Source organism: Oryctolagus cuniculus, chromosome 6, assembly GCF_964237555.1.
Source record: "Oryctolagus cuniculus chromosome 6, mOryCun1.1, whole genome shotgun sequence".
Lineage (NCBI taxonomy): Eukaryota > Metazoa > Chordata > Mammalia > Lagomorpha > Leporidae > Oryctolagus > Oryctolagus cuniculus.
In genome coordinates this window covers 47,302,931-47,316,099 of record NC_091437.1, presented here as the reverse complement: position 1 = coordinate 47,316,099, position 13,169 = coordinate 47,302,931, and the positions used below count along the sequence as shown (strand labels likewise).

Sequence of the window (13,169 nt, the reverse complement as noted above, 5' to 3'; positions counted from 1 at the left end):
CCTGAGACTCCACAGTTCATCCTTTCTGGCAGACACAATAAACAAAATTTCCAGCTCCATGTATACAATATAAAAAAAAAAAAAATGAGGCTCAGCACCGCGCATGCTCCCTACCAAGGCAGTGTTTCCCTCAGCCCTCGGATACTGCGCCTGCGTACGGTGAGACGCTGCACCCAGTGTGCGGGCGGGAAGCTAAGCACGGAACCCGGATGGAATCCTGGCCCCGGGGGCGGAGGTCGCTGTGGATGGTTTTGTTTCTTCACGCTACTCAAATTCCTGCTCCGGGGGGTCTGACCTGAGGAACCGCGCCTAGGCTGGTTCCACCGCCACAGGCCGGGGACCCTACCCGAGCGGAGAGCGGAACCGGAGCCTGAAACGGGCGCTTAGAGAAGCCGGAGCATCCTCTGGCCTGCGGCCCAGGCTCGGAGAGGAGCGGGTGGAGACAGCAGAGTCCTGGCTCGGCGCCGGCGCCCTCAGCTCGCACTGGCTGCCTCTAAAGCTCTCCGTTCTTAACAGCATCAGGTCCTAGCAGTTCAGAGCTGCGTGTTCGTGGCATGCGTTCTCATACACTGCCCAGCACCCCGATGAGGTAGGTAGTGTTCCCATCCCCGCTTGAAGAACTGAAGGTTGGAAGGGTCCAAGCCGAGACCGCAGGCGGAGCGCCCCCGGAGCCCCTGCCCACCGACCACTCCTCGCCCCCTCTCGCCCGGCTGTTGCTTGTAGCTGTAAGGTCGCAGCCTCCGCGTCCCCAAACACCCGTGCCTTCCGGAGCTTACCCGGGCAGTGTCTGGATGTAAGTTTAGTTGTGTGTGGTTGGAGCTTTCTTTTACATATATTTAAGCATTCCATAAATCAGTCAGTATTCACTTTGACTTGTCAGTTTGGGTACTCTTTCGTATCTGCCCCTCGTAAACTTGCAAAAACATTTCATTTCCCATCTTGTCTCCAAGTGAATTTGTATCTTATAATAATGCTTTTTATTTACTTTTTCTTAACGGAAAACTTCCAACTGTACTTGAGAATAGCTTCATAGTGTATACCTGTCATCCAGCCTCAAAAATGAACCAACTCAAGTCCAGTTCACTTTCCTCCACCTGGCTACTGTGTGTGTGAGCTAAAGTACACCATTTCAGTGGAAATCACAGATATCATTTCACTTGTAAATAATTGTCTCTGACAAAACAGGACTTTAATGCAACTATAAAACCTATAGCACTCCTGTTTAACAATAGTTCCTTATTATAATGACCCTTTTTTACTGTTTATATTTTTTAGGATACTGTAATTCCTAGATACCACAAAAGAGCCAGTGAAACTTGCGAGGTTCTGTAACACGGGAAAGCCTGCTGGGCGGTAAGCATATGGTAGTTAAGAATGAACTCTTAAAAGATTCTGTGGTCATTTCCAATGAAACTAAAGCAAAGCTTTTTCCTTCATCCCTCTGTCTCAAATGTACCTTGTAAGTATACATAATATCAGCATTTTTATGCTGATATCACAATTTTATTGCCATTAATCATAAATGGTTCTAAACAAGTAACCAACCATCTCATTACTTGGAGAAAAAAGACTTAAGATCAACTCTTTAAACTTCAGATCTTTTTTGATTAGCAGACATCCTCCAATTTTTAACTGGTTTGTAACAACAGCTTATTAGTTACACAACAGTGCATTTCACAAGTAGGTTTTGACAGATCCACTAGAAATCTAGAACTTTAAGTAGATGTGCTTGATTTAACTTACTATGAACTTTTTATTTCAATGGGACATTTGGATTTAAATTTGCCCCTGTTAAATTACTTCAGCCACGTATGGCATAGAACTTTGAAAACTTTGGGGATCACTTATTTGTCTTAGAATTGTTTTCTAAGGTGTGTTTCTTTTTTTTTTTTTAACAAGTTTTTTTTTTTAAGGATTTATTTATTTATTTGAAAGCAGAGTTACAGAGAGGCAGAGAGAATGAGAGAGAGAGAGAGAGAGACAGAGACAGAGAGGTCTTCTATCTGCTGGTTCACTCCCCAGTGGGCCACAACGGCCGGAGCTGTGCTGATCCGAAGCCAGGAGCCAGGAGCTTCTTCCAGGTCTCCCACGTGGGTGCAGGGGTCCAAGCACTTGGGTCATCTTCCACTGCTTTCCCAGGACATAGCAGAGAGTGGAGCAGCCAGGACTTGAACCGGCACCCATATGGGATGCCGGCACTGCAGGCGGCGGCTTTGCCCTCTACACCACAGCGCCAGCCCCTCTAAGGTGTGTTTCTGAGACCTGTGGATTATACCTTTGCTGTTTGCTAAGGACAAAGAGAAAAGAAATGGCTCGCTGTCTTAGGTCTCTCAACTCTCATAGAAGGTTGTCATCAACTTAGCAAAGTAAATGCCTATCAAAGCATTTGTACTGTTCTCTTGGCAACCTAAAATATCTGCTAGGAATTAAAGGGTAATTTTTCATATATCTAAATCTGGCTACTTACCAGAATTTTTATCTGGATCACCCAGACAATTTTTATTTCATATTCTTTTGTCCTACTTCTGGAGAAGAGGATTTATTTCTCTAAAACAGTACAGGGACATGTGTACTTTCAAAAAGGCTTCCCAGTGATGGTAACAGGTATGTCTTGTAACAGATCATTATTCTAGGTACTGCTCATAAGAGTTATCTAAAATACTAATTTACAGTATGGATTCTAGGCCCCTACTCCAGAGCTAGAGAATCAGAATCTCTAGAAGTAGGGCTCAGGAATCTGTATTTTAGCAGGAGACTCATTTACTAAACCGGAGAACCACTGCCCTCCAAATCTTGTTCTTGAATTAATGCAAACCTTAAGAATGCTGCTTATTTTCATTCTGTTGTTTTGGCTTTTTTTTCTTGACTGCTTTTACTGAAGGGTAGTTATAGGAAAAAGCATCATGAAATGCCTCATTGGCAGTTAAGAGCATCCTTGTATGAGAGGAAATTTTCTGAATTCTGGATGACAAGAATAATTGTATTTCTCCTGCAGGTTGTTTTGCTGTTATATATGTGCAATATGAATCATGGACTGCTAGTTTGTTACACTTAGCAAGGAAATTCTGAGCCAAATTGGATCCTACCCTATACCAAGGGTGGCTTAATCCAAATTCAAGACTGATTTGGAATTCTCTGCTTAAGATGGAATTAAAGCTGCTCAGAGATCAAATAGTTTTACATGTCTGTTTAATCCTTAACTAGTAAAAAAATAAAAATAAAGAACTGGCCACTATGTTAAAATCTGCACTTCTTTAGAGTGTATTATTCTCTTCTATTCAGTCTTTCTTAACTGAGGGTGTGCATGTCTTTGGGGCAGGATGGAAAGAGGTGGCAGTGAGATTACAGAGAAAGATAGAGACAGAGAGAGAGGGAGAGAAAAAGGTCTTCTATCCGCTGGTTCATTCCCCAAATGGCCACAAAATGGCCAGAGCTGAGCTGATCTGAAGCCAGGAGCTTCTTCCTGCCTCCCATGTGCATGCAGGGGCCCAAGGGCTTGGGCAATCCTCTGCTGCTTTCCCAGGCTCATTAGCAGGGAGCTGGATTGAATGTGGAGCATAAGGGATGCCGGTGCTGCAGGCTGGGGCTTTAACCGCTATGCCACAGTGCCAGGCCATCATGGTTTACTTTCAACTGACATGTTGCAGGATATTTCTTTGACATGTATGGAATAGCATGTGATATAGCTTTGTTTTATTTGGTTATCCACTGGTTTTTAATGTGTGGATTATACTTTATTCCCAAAGCAAAATTCTGTGGCATCTCTGAAATACTACCTGAGAATTTTTGTGTGCCATGTCAAAGAAACGCAAATGGGATGATGACTATGTTCGTTACTGGTTCACCTGTACAACAGAAGTTGACGGAACTCAACGCCCACAGTGTGTGTTGTGTAACTCAGTATTTTTAAATGCTGACCTCAGACCATCAAAACTGTCAGACCATTTTAACAGACAGCATGGCGGTGTGGCTGGGCATGATCTGAGTAGCTTGAAGCATATGCCAACGGCATCTGATCAGAGTGAAACCTTGAAAGCATTTGGTGTTGCATCTCATGAGGATGCCTTATTGCAAGCATCATACCAGTTTGCATATTTGTGTGCCAAGGAGAAGAATCCTCATACAGTTGCTGAAAAGTTAGTGAAACCTTGTGCGCTAGAAATAGCACAAATAGTTTTGGGACCAGATGCACAAAAGAAGCTTCAGCAGGTACCCTTATCAGATGATGTGATCCATTCTAGAATTGAAGAAATGAGCCAAGATATCTTAGAGCAAGTTCTAGAAGATATCAAAGCCAGTCCTCTTAAAGTGGGTATTCAACTTGCTGAGACAACTGACATGGATGACTGCAGTCAGCTCATGGCATTTGTGCGATATATAAAGGAAAGAGAGATTTTAGAGGAATTCCTATTCTGTGAACCATTGCAGGTAACTATGAAAGGAACAGACGTGTTCAACCTCTTCAGAGACTTCTTTGTGCAGCATGAGATAGCACTTGATGTATGTGGCTCTGTTTGTACTGATGGTGCATCCTCTATGCTAGGAGGAAATTCAGAATTTGTTGCCTGTATGAAAAAAGAGGTACCTCATATTGTGATCACACATTGTTTGTTGAACCCTCATACGCTTGTCACAAAGACGTTGCCGACAAAACTGAGGGAAGCTCTGTTTACTGTGGTGAGAGTAATAAATTTTATCAAAGGACGAGCTCCAAATCATCGTCTGTTTCAGGCTTTTTTTGAAGAAATTGGTATAGAATATAGTGTCCTCCTTTTTCACACTGAAATGAGATGGCTTTCCAGAGGCCAGATACTAACTCATATTTTTGAAATGTATGAAGAAGTAAATCAGTTTCTTCACCACCAAAGCAGTAATTTAGTTGATGACTTTGAAAATAAAGAGTTTAAAATTCACCTGGCATACCTTGCAGATTTATTCAAACACCTAAATGAACTTAGTGCATCTATGCAAAGAACAGGGATGAATACAGTGTCAGCTAGAGAGAAGTTATCTACTTTTGTTAGGAAATTTCCTTTCTGGCAAAAACGAATTGAGAAAAGAAATTTTACCAACTTTCCTTTTCTTGAAGAAATAATTACTTCAGATAACGAAGGTGTATGCATTGCAGCTGAAATAACACTGCATCTGCAGCAGCTGAGCAGTTCCTTCCATGGATATTTTTCTATTGGAAATCTCGATGAGGCAAGTAAATGGGTACTGGATCCATTTCTTTTTAACCTTGATTTTGTTGATGATGGCTATTTAATGAAAAATGATCTTGCCGAATTACGAGCTAGTGGCCAAATCCTAATGGAATTTGAGACAATGAAACTAGAGGATTTCTGGTGTGCTCAATTCACAGTGTTTCCAAACTTGGCAAAGACGGCTCTAGAAATCCTCGTGCCATTTGCAACTACCTACCTTTGTGAGTTGGGATTTTCATCACTTTTACATTTTAAAACAAAGTCAAGAAGTTGCTTTAATATGAGTGAAGACATACGTGTGGCTATTTCAAAAAAAGTTCCTCGTTTCTCAGACATCATTGAACAAAAGCTACAGCAGAAGTCATTATAAGCTGATACACTTTTGGAATGTATAATTTTCTAATATATTCTTAATAGCATTGTAAAATTAAGCTGCAATTCTGTTTTATATTTATAGTATACCGAATTCTATGTTTAAAAATTTTAGCAACTTTAACTTTTTAATGAGGCGTGTGAAAATGAGCATTGAGAATAAGAACACAGCAGTGTCCCCTTGCCTAGTCAATACATAGTATTTTTCTGATCCTGAATATGTTTCACCTGTTGATGCAGTAGATGGAAAGGGTTCCAAAGCACTAGAATGCCCAGCTAGTTGGTATCACTGACTAGGGACTGAGCCGAGAAAAAAGAGAAGACTTCCCAAAAATCAAAGGAAAAAAATGACAGCCTGAGTCCTCCCATCTGTTAGAGTTAAGGGGACATCAATGAAGTCAGAAGATTAAGAAATATAATGGAGAGGGCTGTTCTAGCTTATTTATAAATGAACTCTGACAATGTCCCTAGCTCCCATGCTCTGAGTAACATGATATTAATAAATATCCTAATATCATGTAAGTCTTTGTCTGCTTTCAGATTACTTCAGGATACCAAGTCATCAAGGCTGCTGAAAAGAAGATTCCTGGGCCATACTCTAGGGTTCCCAGTTGGGCAGGTCTGCAATAAGGTTAAGGATCCTTATCCTTTGAATCCTGTGAATTTTTATATATTTTCATTTTATTTGGAAGGCAAAGAGAAACAGGCAGAGATCTCCCCTCTACTAGTTTTTTCCCCAAAACCCCACAAGAGCTTGGCTGGGCCAAACTGAAGACAGCAGCCTGGAACTCAGTCCAGCTCTCCCATGTGGGTAACAGAGGCCCAACTACTCAAGACATCATCTGCTGCCTCCCAAGGTGTGCATTAGCTGGCAAGTGGATTGGAAGCAGAGCTGGGACTTAAACCAGGGCGCTGAGATACCAGATGCAGTCATCCCAAGGGGCATCTTAAGCACTGTGCCACATATCTCCTCTTCCATTTTTTAGTTTAAAACCTTACTGTTTGGGACAGCCATTGTTATGTAGCAGGTTAAGCTGCTGCTTGGGGCACTCAGATTCTGTACTGGAGTGCTGGTTCAAGTCCCATCTGCTTCACTTCCAGGCCATCTTCTGCTATTGCAGACAGCACATGATGGCTCAAGTGCTTAGGCCCATGGAAGACCCAGACAGAGTCCTGGGCTCCTGGCATCTGCACCCCAGCTCTGACTATTGCTGGCATTTGGGGAGTGAACCTGCAGATGAAACATAATTTCTCTGTGTTCTGCCTTTTAAGGGAGGTGAAAATAAACGTTCTAAAATAAAAAATGAAAAATAATAACTAAAAAAAATCCCTTAGTGTTTGACCAAAGTAGCACATGCTCATGGCTGGTAGGGAAATGATATAGAGAGATCCCCTTCCTACCCATAACTTTAACCATTTCTATTTTAACATCTTGTGATTTCAGCTATATCTCCTAGTAATATCTTCTCGGCAAGCACATATGGCAGTTTTGATTTCTTAGCTTCTGTAGAAGTAACACATAATATCTCACAATTATCCCAAATATAATAAGAAAGAGTTAAATTTATAAAAATCCATCTCACTACTTTACCAGTTTTCCATTATTGCACTAATTTAAATTTTTATTAGTTATTCATAGCCCTTTAATGACTTTTTCCCTATAGAAATTCATTACACAGAAAAAATCAGGGATGTCTACTAACATTTTATTTATTTTAAATTTTCATTAATATATTTGAGAGAACTTCCATCTCCTGATTCACTTCTCAAATGCCTGCAGTGGCTGGCAGTAGGCCAGGGCTGAAGCTGAAAGCCAGAATCTCCTTCTAGGTCTCCCATGTGAGTGGCAGGAACCCAGTCACCTGAGCCATCACGGATACCTTTCAGAGTCTGCATTGACAGGAAGCTGGAGTAGGACATGGAGCCAAGTATTAAACCCAGGCACTCTGATGTGGGATGCAGGCAACCTAACCACTATGGTGAGTGCCTCGCCCACATGTTTATAAGGCCAATAATCAGAGCATTTTTATAGTAGTGAAAATTTGATGGAAAAAAAAAAGAATAGAACCTGACCACCAATGATGCTACCTGTGTACTACAAATTGAAGTTTATATTTTGTACACTATTCAGTATTATCACTGAAAATGCTTTTATCAGTAAATACAAATGCATGCCTTCTTTCATTTAAAATGTCGCAGAGCATAAGTCCTCATTTTTCTTATTATGGTCTAACATCAAGAGCATTGGAAACATTTCCAAAGTAATACAGGAATACTTCTAGATATGTTTTACGAAGTTCTAAAGCTAGGAAGGAAATACGGATGGGGAAAGGGGTATGTATGAAGCCTGGAACCTGAGAGAATACAATAGGAGGATTAGGGTGAAAGGATCATTGATAATCAGGATTTCATTAAGTCTACTAGAATTCTCAAAAGAAAAAAAATTGCTGCTGCTCTTAAATGAAAACCCAAATGACATTTAAATGCGAAGTTACAGAGAGGGAAAGGCAAAGAGAGAGGGAGAAATCTTCCATCTGCTAGTTCAGTCCCCAAATGGCCACAATGGCTAAGACTGGGCCAGGCTGAAAACAGGACCAGGAGCTTCATCTGGGTCTCGCACATGGGTACAGGGCTCCAAGTACTTGGGCCATCTTCTGCTGCTTTCCTTAGCACATTAGCAGGGAGCTAGATCAGAAGTGGAGTATCCAGGACTTGAACTGGGGCCTATATGGGACGCCAGCACTGCAGGCAGCTGTTCAACCCACTGCACCACAGCACTGGGTCCCCAATAGACAATTTTAAGGAAATGTCCAAATAGGCTCTTAAATTCATTTTCATATTCTACACTTCAGTTTTCCTTGATCAAATGAAAAAGACTGCAGTGTTTGCTAAAAGAAGAAGTAACTTAGATTTCTTATTTAAAAAATGTCCTAGGGCACTGGCATCTCATATGGGTGCCATTTTGAGTCCCAGCTGCTCCACTTCTGATTCAACTCCCTGGTAAGACACGTGGGAAAGCAGCAGAGGATGGCCCAAATACTTCAGCACCTACACTGACCGGGGAGACCCCAGAGGAAGCTCTTGGCTCCTGGCTTCAGATTGGCCCAGCGCTGGCCATTGGGGCCATCTAGGGAGTGAACCAGAAGATGGAAGATCTCTCTTCTCTCTCCCCTTTCCCTTCTCTCCCCTTTCCCTTCTCTCCTCTCTCTCCCCTCTTTTCTCTCTCTGGTTAGACTGCCTATGTCCTATATAATACTATCTGGATTGAGTTACTGGCTCCAGCTCCTGATTCCAGCTTCCTGCTAATGCAGATCCTTGGTAGGCTGTGGTGATCAAGTAATTGGGTTGCTGCTGCCCATGTGGGAGCCCTTTATTGAGTTTCTGGATACAGGCCCAAGCCCAGCCCTAGTCATGGGGAGCATTTGTGAAGTGAACCAGTGGATATGAACTTGCTGTCTCTGCCTCTCAGATATTTCTTATAAGAATATGTGTGTTGGGGTTGGTGCTATGGCATAACAGGTTAAGCCTCCACCTGTGGCACTGGCAACTCATGTGGGTGCTAGTTTGTGTCCCAGCTGCTTCTGTTCTGATCCAGGTCTCTGCTAATGGCCTGGGAAAGCAGCAGAAGATGGTCTAAGTACTTAGCTCCCACACCCATGTAGGAGACCTGGAAGAAGCTTCTGGATCCAGGCTTCAACCTGGCCCAGCCCTGGCTGTTGTGGCCATTTGGGAAGTGAACCAGCAGATGGAAGAACTCTCTCTCTCTCTCTGTGTCTCTCCCTTTCTCTGTAACTCTACCTCTCAAGTAAATAAATAAATCTTTTTTAAAAATATATACATATATATTGGTGTGTATATATATATATATGTCATATGTATTTGTGTTTTCTAAGGAATAAATTGTTTCTGTCATTTTTGCTATACATTTAAGACCATTGGTAAATCTCAAAAAAATAATTAAAACAGGATAAAGATATAATCTTTATCACCAGCAGATGTCACTCTATGCAGGTTTTGTTCAAAGAAAACAGTATTGAAGATTCTGACAAATCTAATTTTCAACAACTCTTAAAAAGATACTAGTGACTCATTAAAAATGCCCCCACCTGAGCCTCTGTGGGTTCAAAATTGGCAGCCAGAACTCAAGTTGAGCCTGTAACTATCAGACTGCACAAAGTCATTGGGAAATGGAGAAGACAGAAATGGCTTTTCTAAAAAACTGATTTTAGCATGTGTATTTTTTTACATATTGGTTGCTTTTCTGAGCATCCAAAAGCTGCTTAAAATAGGTGTATAGGTCAGCATTTCAGATATGATCCAATGATGATTAAAACCAAATAGTACTGTTTTAAAAGTTAACTCTGATGATATTTGAATTATATCTCCACTTTTTAAGTGCAGAGTCTGAATATTTATAGTATAGAATCTTTCTAGCACTGAATAATCCAAATATTATGAGTGACTACTATTCACTAAGCATTTGGAAAAGTCAAGTAGGAAATTTTCAAAGTAATTTAAAGTAGCATATGATTATTCATTGTATGTTGTAATTTGTCTTCTGAGATTAAAGAGAGACATAAGCTTGTTTTCCTTCTGTTTTACAAAGTTGATATAAATCTTACTGTAATTCAGGAATAGATTAGGCTCCTAGCTCAGCTGCTTATTAAGTGTTTAAGCTTTCAGGATTCCAGAATCAAAAGGTCTGGCAGGCTGATCATCTCAGTTTGACCTACTCAAGATTGAGTCATTCACTTCTTTCAATACAAACACCCTGATTTGTCTTTAGGGAGCTGTTCTTTCCTCACTGTCAGTCCAAATGACCTTATCCTGGCTGATTGGTCAACTGCAATACTTTCACTGGAACTTATGGGGTGATGCTACATTACTAAACTAAACAGGATGTATCTGGATCTTCCAGTGATCAATTTTGGCTACCTTATACAAAGAAGCCAACAGATGGTGAAGCCAACAGAGAATCCAAGAAAAGGAAAAAGTTTGTCAGGGAACAGGCATTGTAGCATGACAGGTGAAGCCACCACTTGGGATGCCCAAATCCTGGATCAGAATGCCAGTTCAAGTCCCTGCTACTCCAGCTACTCTGCTTCCCATCTACTTTCCTGCTGATGTACCTGGAAGGACAACAGATGATGATGATGGCTCAAGTACTTGGTGTTTGCCACACATGGGAGACCTAAATGGCATTCTAGGCTCCTGGCTTTGGCCTGACCCAGCGCTGGCCATTATGAGCATTTGGGGAGTGAACCACTGAGTAGGGGATCACTTTCCTTTTCAAATAAAAACATCTTAAAAATTCCTCATGACATCACTTCAGCCCCTGAATGAAGTCATAATATTTTATTGTTTCAGCTACATGGACTGGAAAATTCCCCTACTCATTTCCTGCCACGTACAATCAGGATTCCTGCCTTGTATACTTGGTTCCCAATCTTTGTCTCCAATCTTACTATGAGTGAGTAATAGGAAAGTTTGTGTTTCACTAATGATATGATTTTGGATACCTCTTTCCAGTCCTCAGTGTCAGTTTTCTCCCCTACAAACCTGGCCCAGACTTGGTTGTTGCAGCCCTTTGTGAAGTGAACCAGCAGATGGAGGTTTCTCTCTCTCTCTTTCTCTCTCTCTTGCTTTTGCTGTACCTTTAAATTTTTTAAAAAGGTTAGAATAAATAAACAAAATAGAGAAAAATCAATGAAACCAAGAATTGGTCCTTTGAAAAGATCAACAAAATTAACAAACCTGTTTTTCATAGAAAAAAAAGATTCAAAATTTGGGATGAAAAAGGGGACTTTACTACCTACCTTGCAGATACGAAAATGCTTAATAAGGAAATATTATGAGCAGTTGTCTAGCAAATATTATGAGTTGTCTAGCAATAAATTGGATAGCTTGAATGAAATGGAAAATCTCTAAAAAGGCAGATTCCCAAAAGTAATAGGAAATCTGAGTCAACCTATAACAGCTAAAAACATTGAGTCAATATCCCCACAAGCCCAATAATCAGAGAAAAGCCCAGGGTCAGATGGGTTCACTGTCATCTAGTGAATTCTGTCAAACTTTAAAAATACCAATTCTTCAAACTCTTCACAAAAAGTGAAGAATGAATATGTCATAAAATTCCTCAACAAAATACTAGCAAACTAAACCCAGAAACATATTTTTTAAAAAATTATACAACGGGGCTGGTGCTGTGGCAGAGTGGATTAAGCATTCACCTGGGCTCTGGCATCCAATATGGGCACCAGTTCAAGTCCTGGCTACTCCACTTTTGATCCAGCTCTCTGTTGATGGCCTGGGAAAGCATTAGAGGATGGCCCAAGTGCTTTGGCCCCTGTACTCATGTGGGAGACCCAGAGGAAGCACCTGGCTCCTGGCTTTGCATCAGTCTAGTTCCGGCCATTGCAACCATTTAGGTAGTCAATCAGTGGATGGAAGACCTCCGCCCTGCTCCCGTCTCTCCTTCTCTCTGTAACTCTGCCTCTGAAGTAAATAAAAAAATCTTTAAAAAAAAAAAAAAAAAAACTATCCTCTCAAACTCTTTCTGTGAAGCCAGCATCATCCTAATTCCTAAACCAGAAAAGGATAACAACAGAGAAAAAGAATTACAGAAGAATTTCCCTAATGAACATAGACACAAAAATCCTAAACAAAATGCTAGCCAATTGAATCCAACAACACCTCAGAAAGATCATCCACCCATACCAAGTGGAATCTATCCCTGGTATGCAGGGATGGTTCAACATTTATAAATCAATCAATGTGATATAACACATTAACAAGCTGAAGAAAAAAACCATATGGTTATCTCAATAGATAACATTTGATAAAATACAACATCCTTTAATAGATGAAAACCTTAAGCAAATTGGGTATAGAAGGAACATCCCTCAATACAATCAAGGCAATTTCTGACAAACCCATTAACAGCATCCTATAGAAAGGGGAAAAGTTGGAAGCATTCCCACTGAGATCTAGAACCAGACAAGGATGCCCACTGTTACCACTGCTATTCAATATAGTCCTCGAAGTTTTAGCCAGAGCCATTAGGTAAGAAAAAGAAATGAAAGGGATAAGAATTGGAAAGGTGGAAGTCAAACTATCTCTATTTGCAAGTGACATGATTCTATATATAGGGGATCCAAAAGACTCCACTAAAACTACTGGAACTCATAGAAGAACTTGGTAAAGTGGCAGGATATAAAATTAACACAAAAATCAATAGCCTTTTTATACACAGACAATACCATTAATGACCAATGACCAAGAACTTCTTTTTTTTTTTTTTTCTTTTTTGACAGGCAGATTTAGACAGTGAAAGAGAGAGAAAGAGAGAAAAGTCTTCCTTTCCATTGGTTCACCCCTCAAATGGCCGCTACAGCCCAGGGTGCTGTGGCTAGCGCCAATCCAAAGCCAGAAGCCAGGTGCTTCCTCCTGGTCTCCCGTGTGGGTGCAGGGTCCAAGCACTTGGGCCATCCTCTACTGCCTTCCCGGGCCACAGCAGAGAGCTGGACTGGTAGAGGAGCAACCAGGACAGAATCCAACTGGGACTAGAACCCAGGGTGCCAACACCGCAGGCGG

General features: G+C 41.2%; 2 protein-coding genes across 4 annotated transcripts in view; both read left to right on the top strand.

The window, feature by feature from the left end:
- The first annotated feature begins 731 nt into the window (after positions 1 to 731).
- FAM200C (family with sequence similarity 200 member C) lies at positions 732 to 9,411 on the top strand. 3 transcript variants are annotated; one of them, XM_008255346.4, is made up of 3 exons: positions 732 to 793; positions 1,276 to 1,353; positions 3,747 to 9,411. In XM_008255346.4, exon 3 carries the CDS (start codon positions 3,796 to 3,798, stop codon positions 5,572 to 5,574), a length of 1,779 nt encoding a protein of 592 aa, XP_008253568.3. In that variant the 5' UTR covers positions 732 to 793; positions 1,276 to 1,353; positions 3,747 to 3,795; the 3' UTR covers positions 5,575 to 9,411. The 3 variants fall into 3 exon arrangements, with proteins under 3 accessions (XP_008253568.3, XP_069932494.1, XP_069932495.1); XM_070076393.1 differs by lacking the exon at positions 732 to 793 and having other exon boundaries at positions 1,352 to 1,871; positions 2,248 to 9,411; XM_070076394.1 differs by lacking the exons at positions 732 to 793; positions 1,276 to 1,353 and adding an exon at positions 2,110 to 2,247.
- C1QTNF2 (C1q and TNF related 2) overlaps positions 742 to 13,169 on the top strand; it is a 54,902-nt gene continuing 42,474 nt past the window's right edge. Inside the window, exons 1-2 of the mRNA XM_051843572.2 lie at positions 742 to 793; positions 1,276 to 1,353. The gene's annotated coding sequence lies outside the window, so the exon portion shown is untranslated. The remainder of the gene's footprint in view (positions 794 to 1,275; positions 1,354 to 13,169) is intronic.

Coding starts and splice junctions, on each gene's coding strand:
- FAM200C (XM_008255346.4), top strand. CDS start 3,796: ATGTCAAAGAAACGCAAATGGGATGATGACTATGTTCGTTACTGGTTC.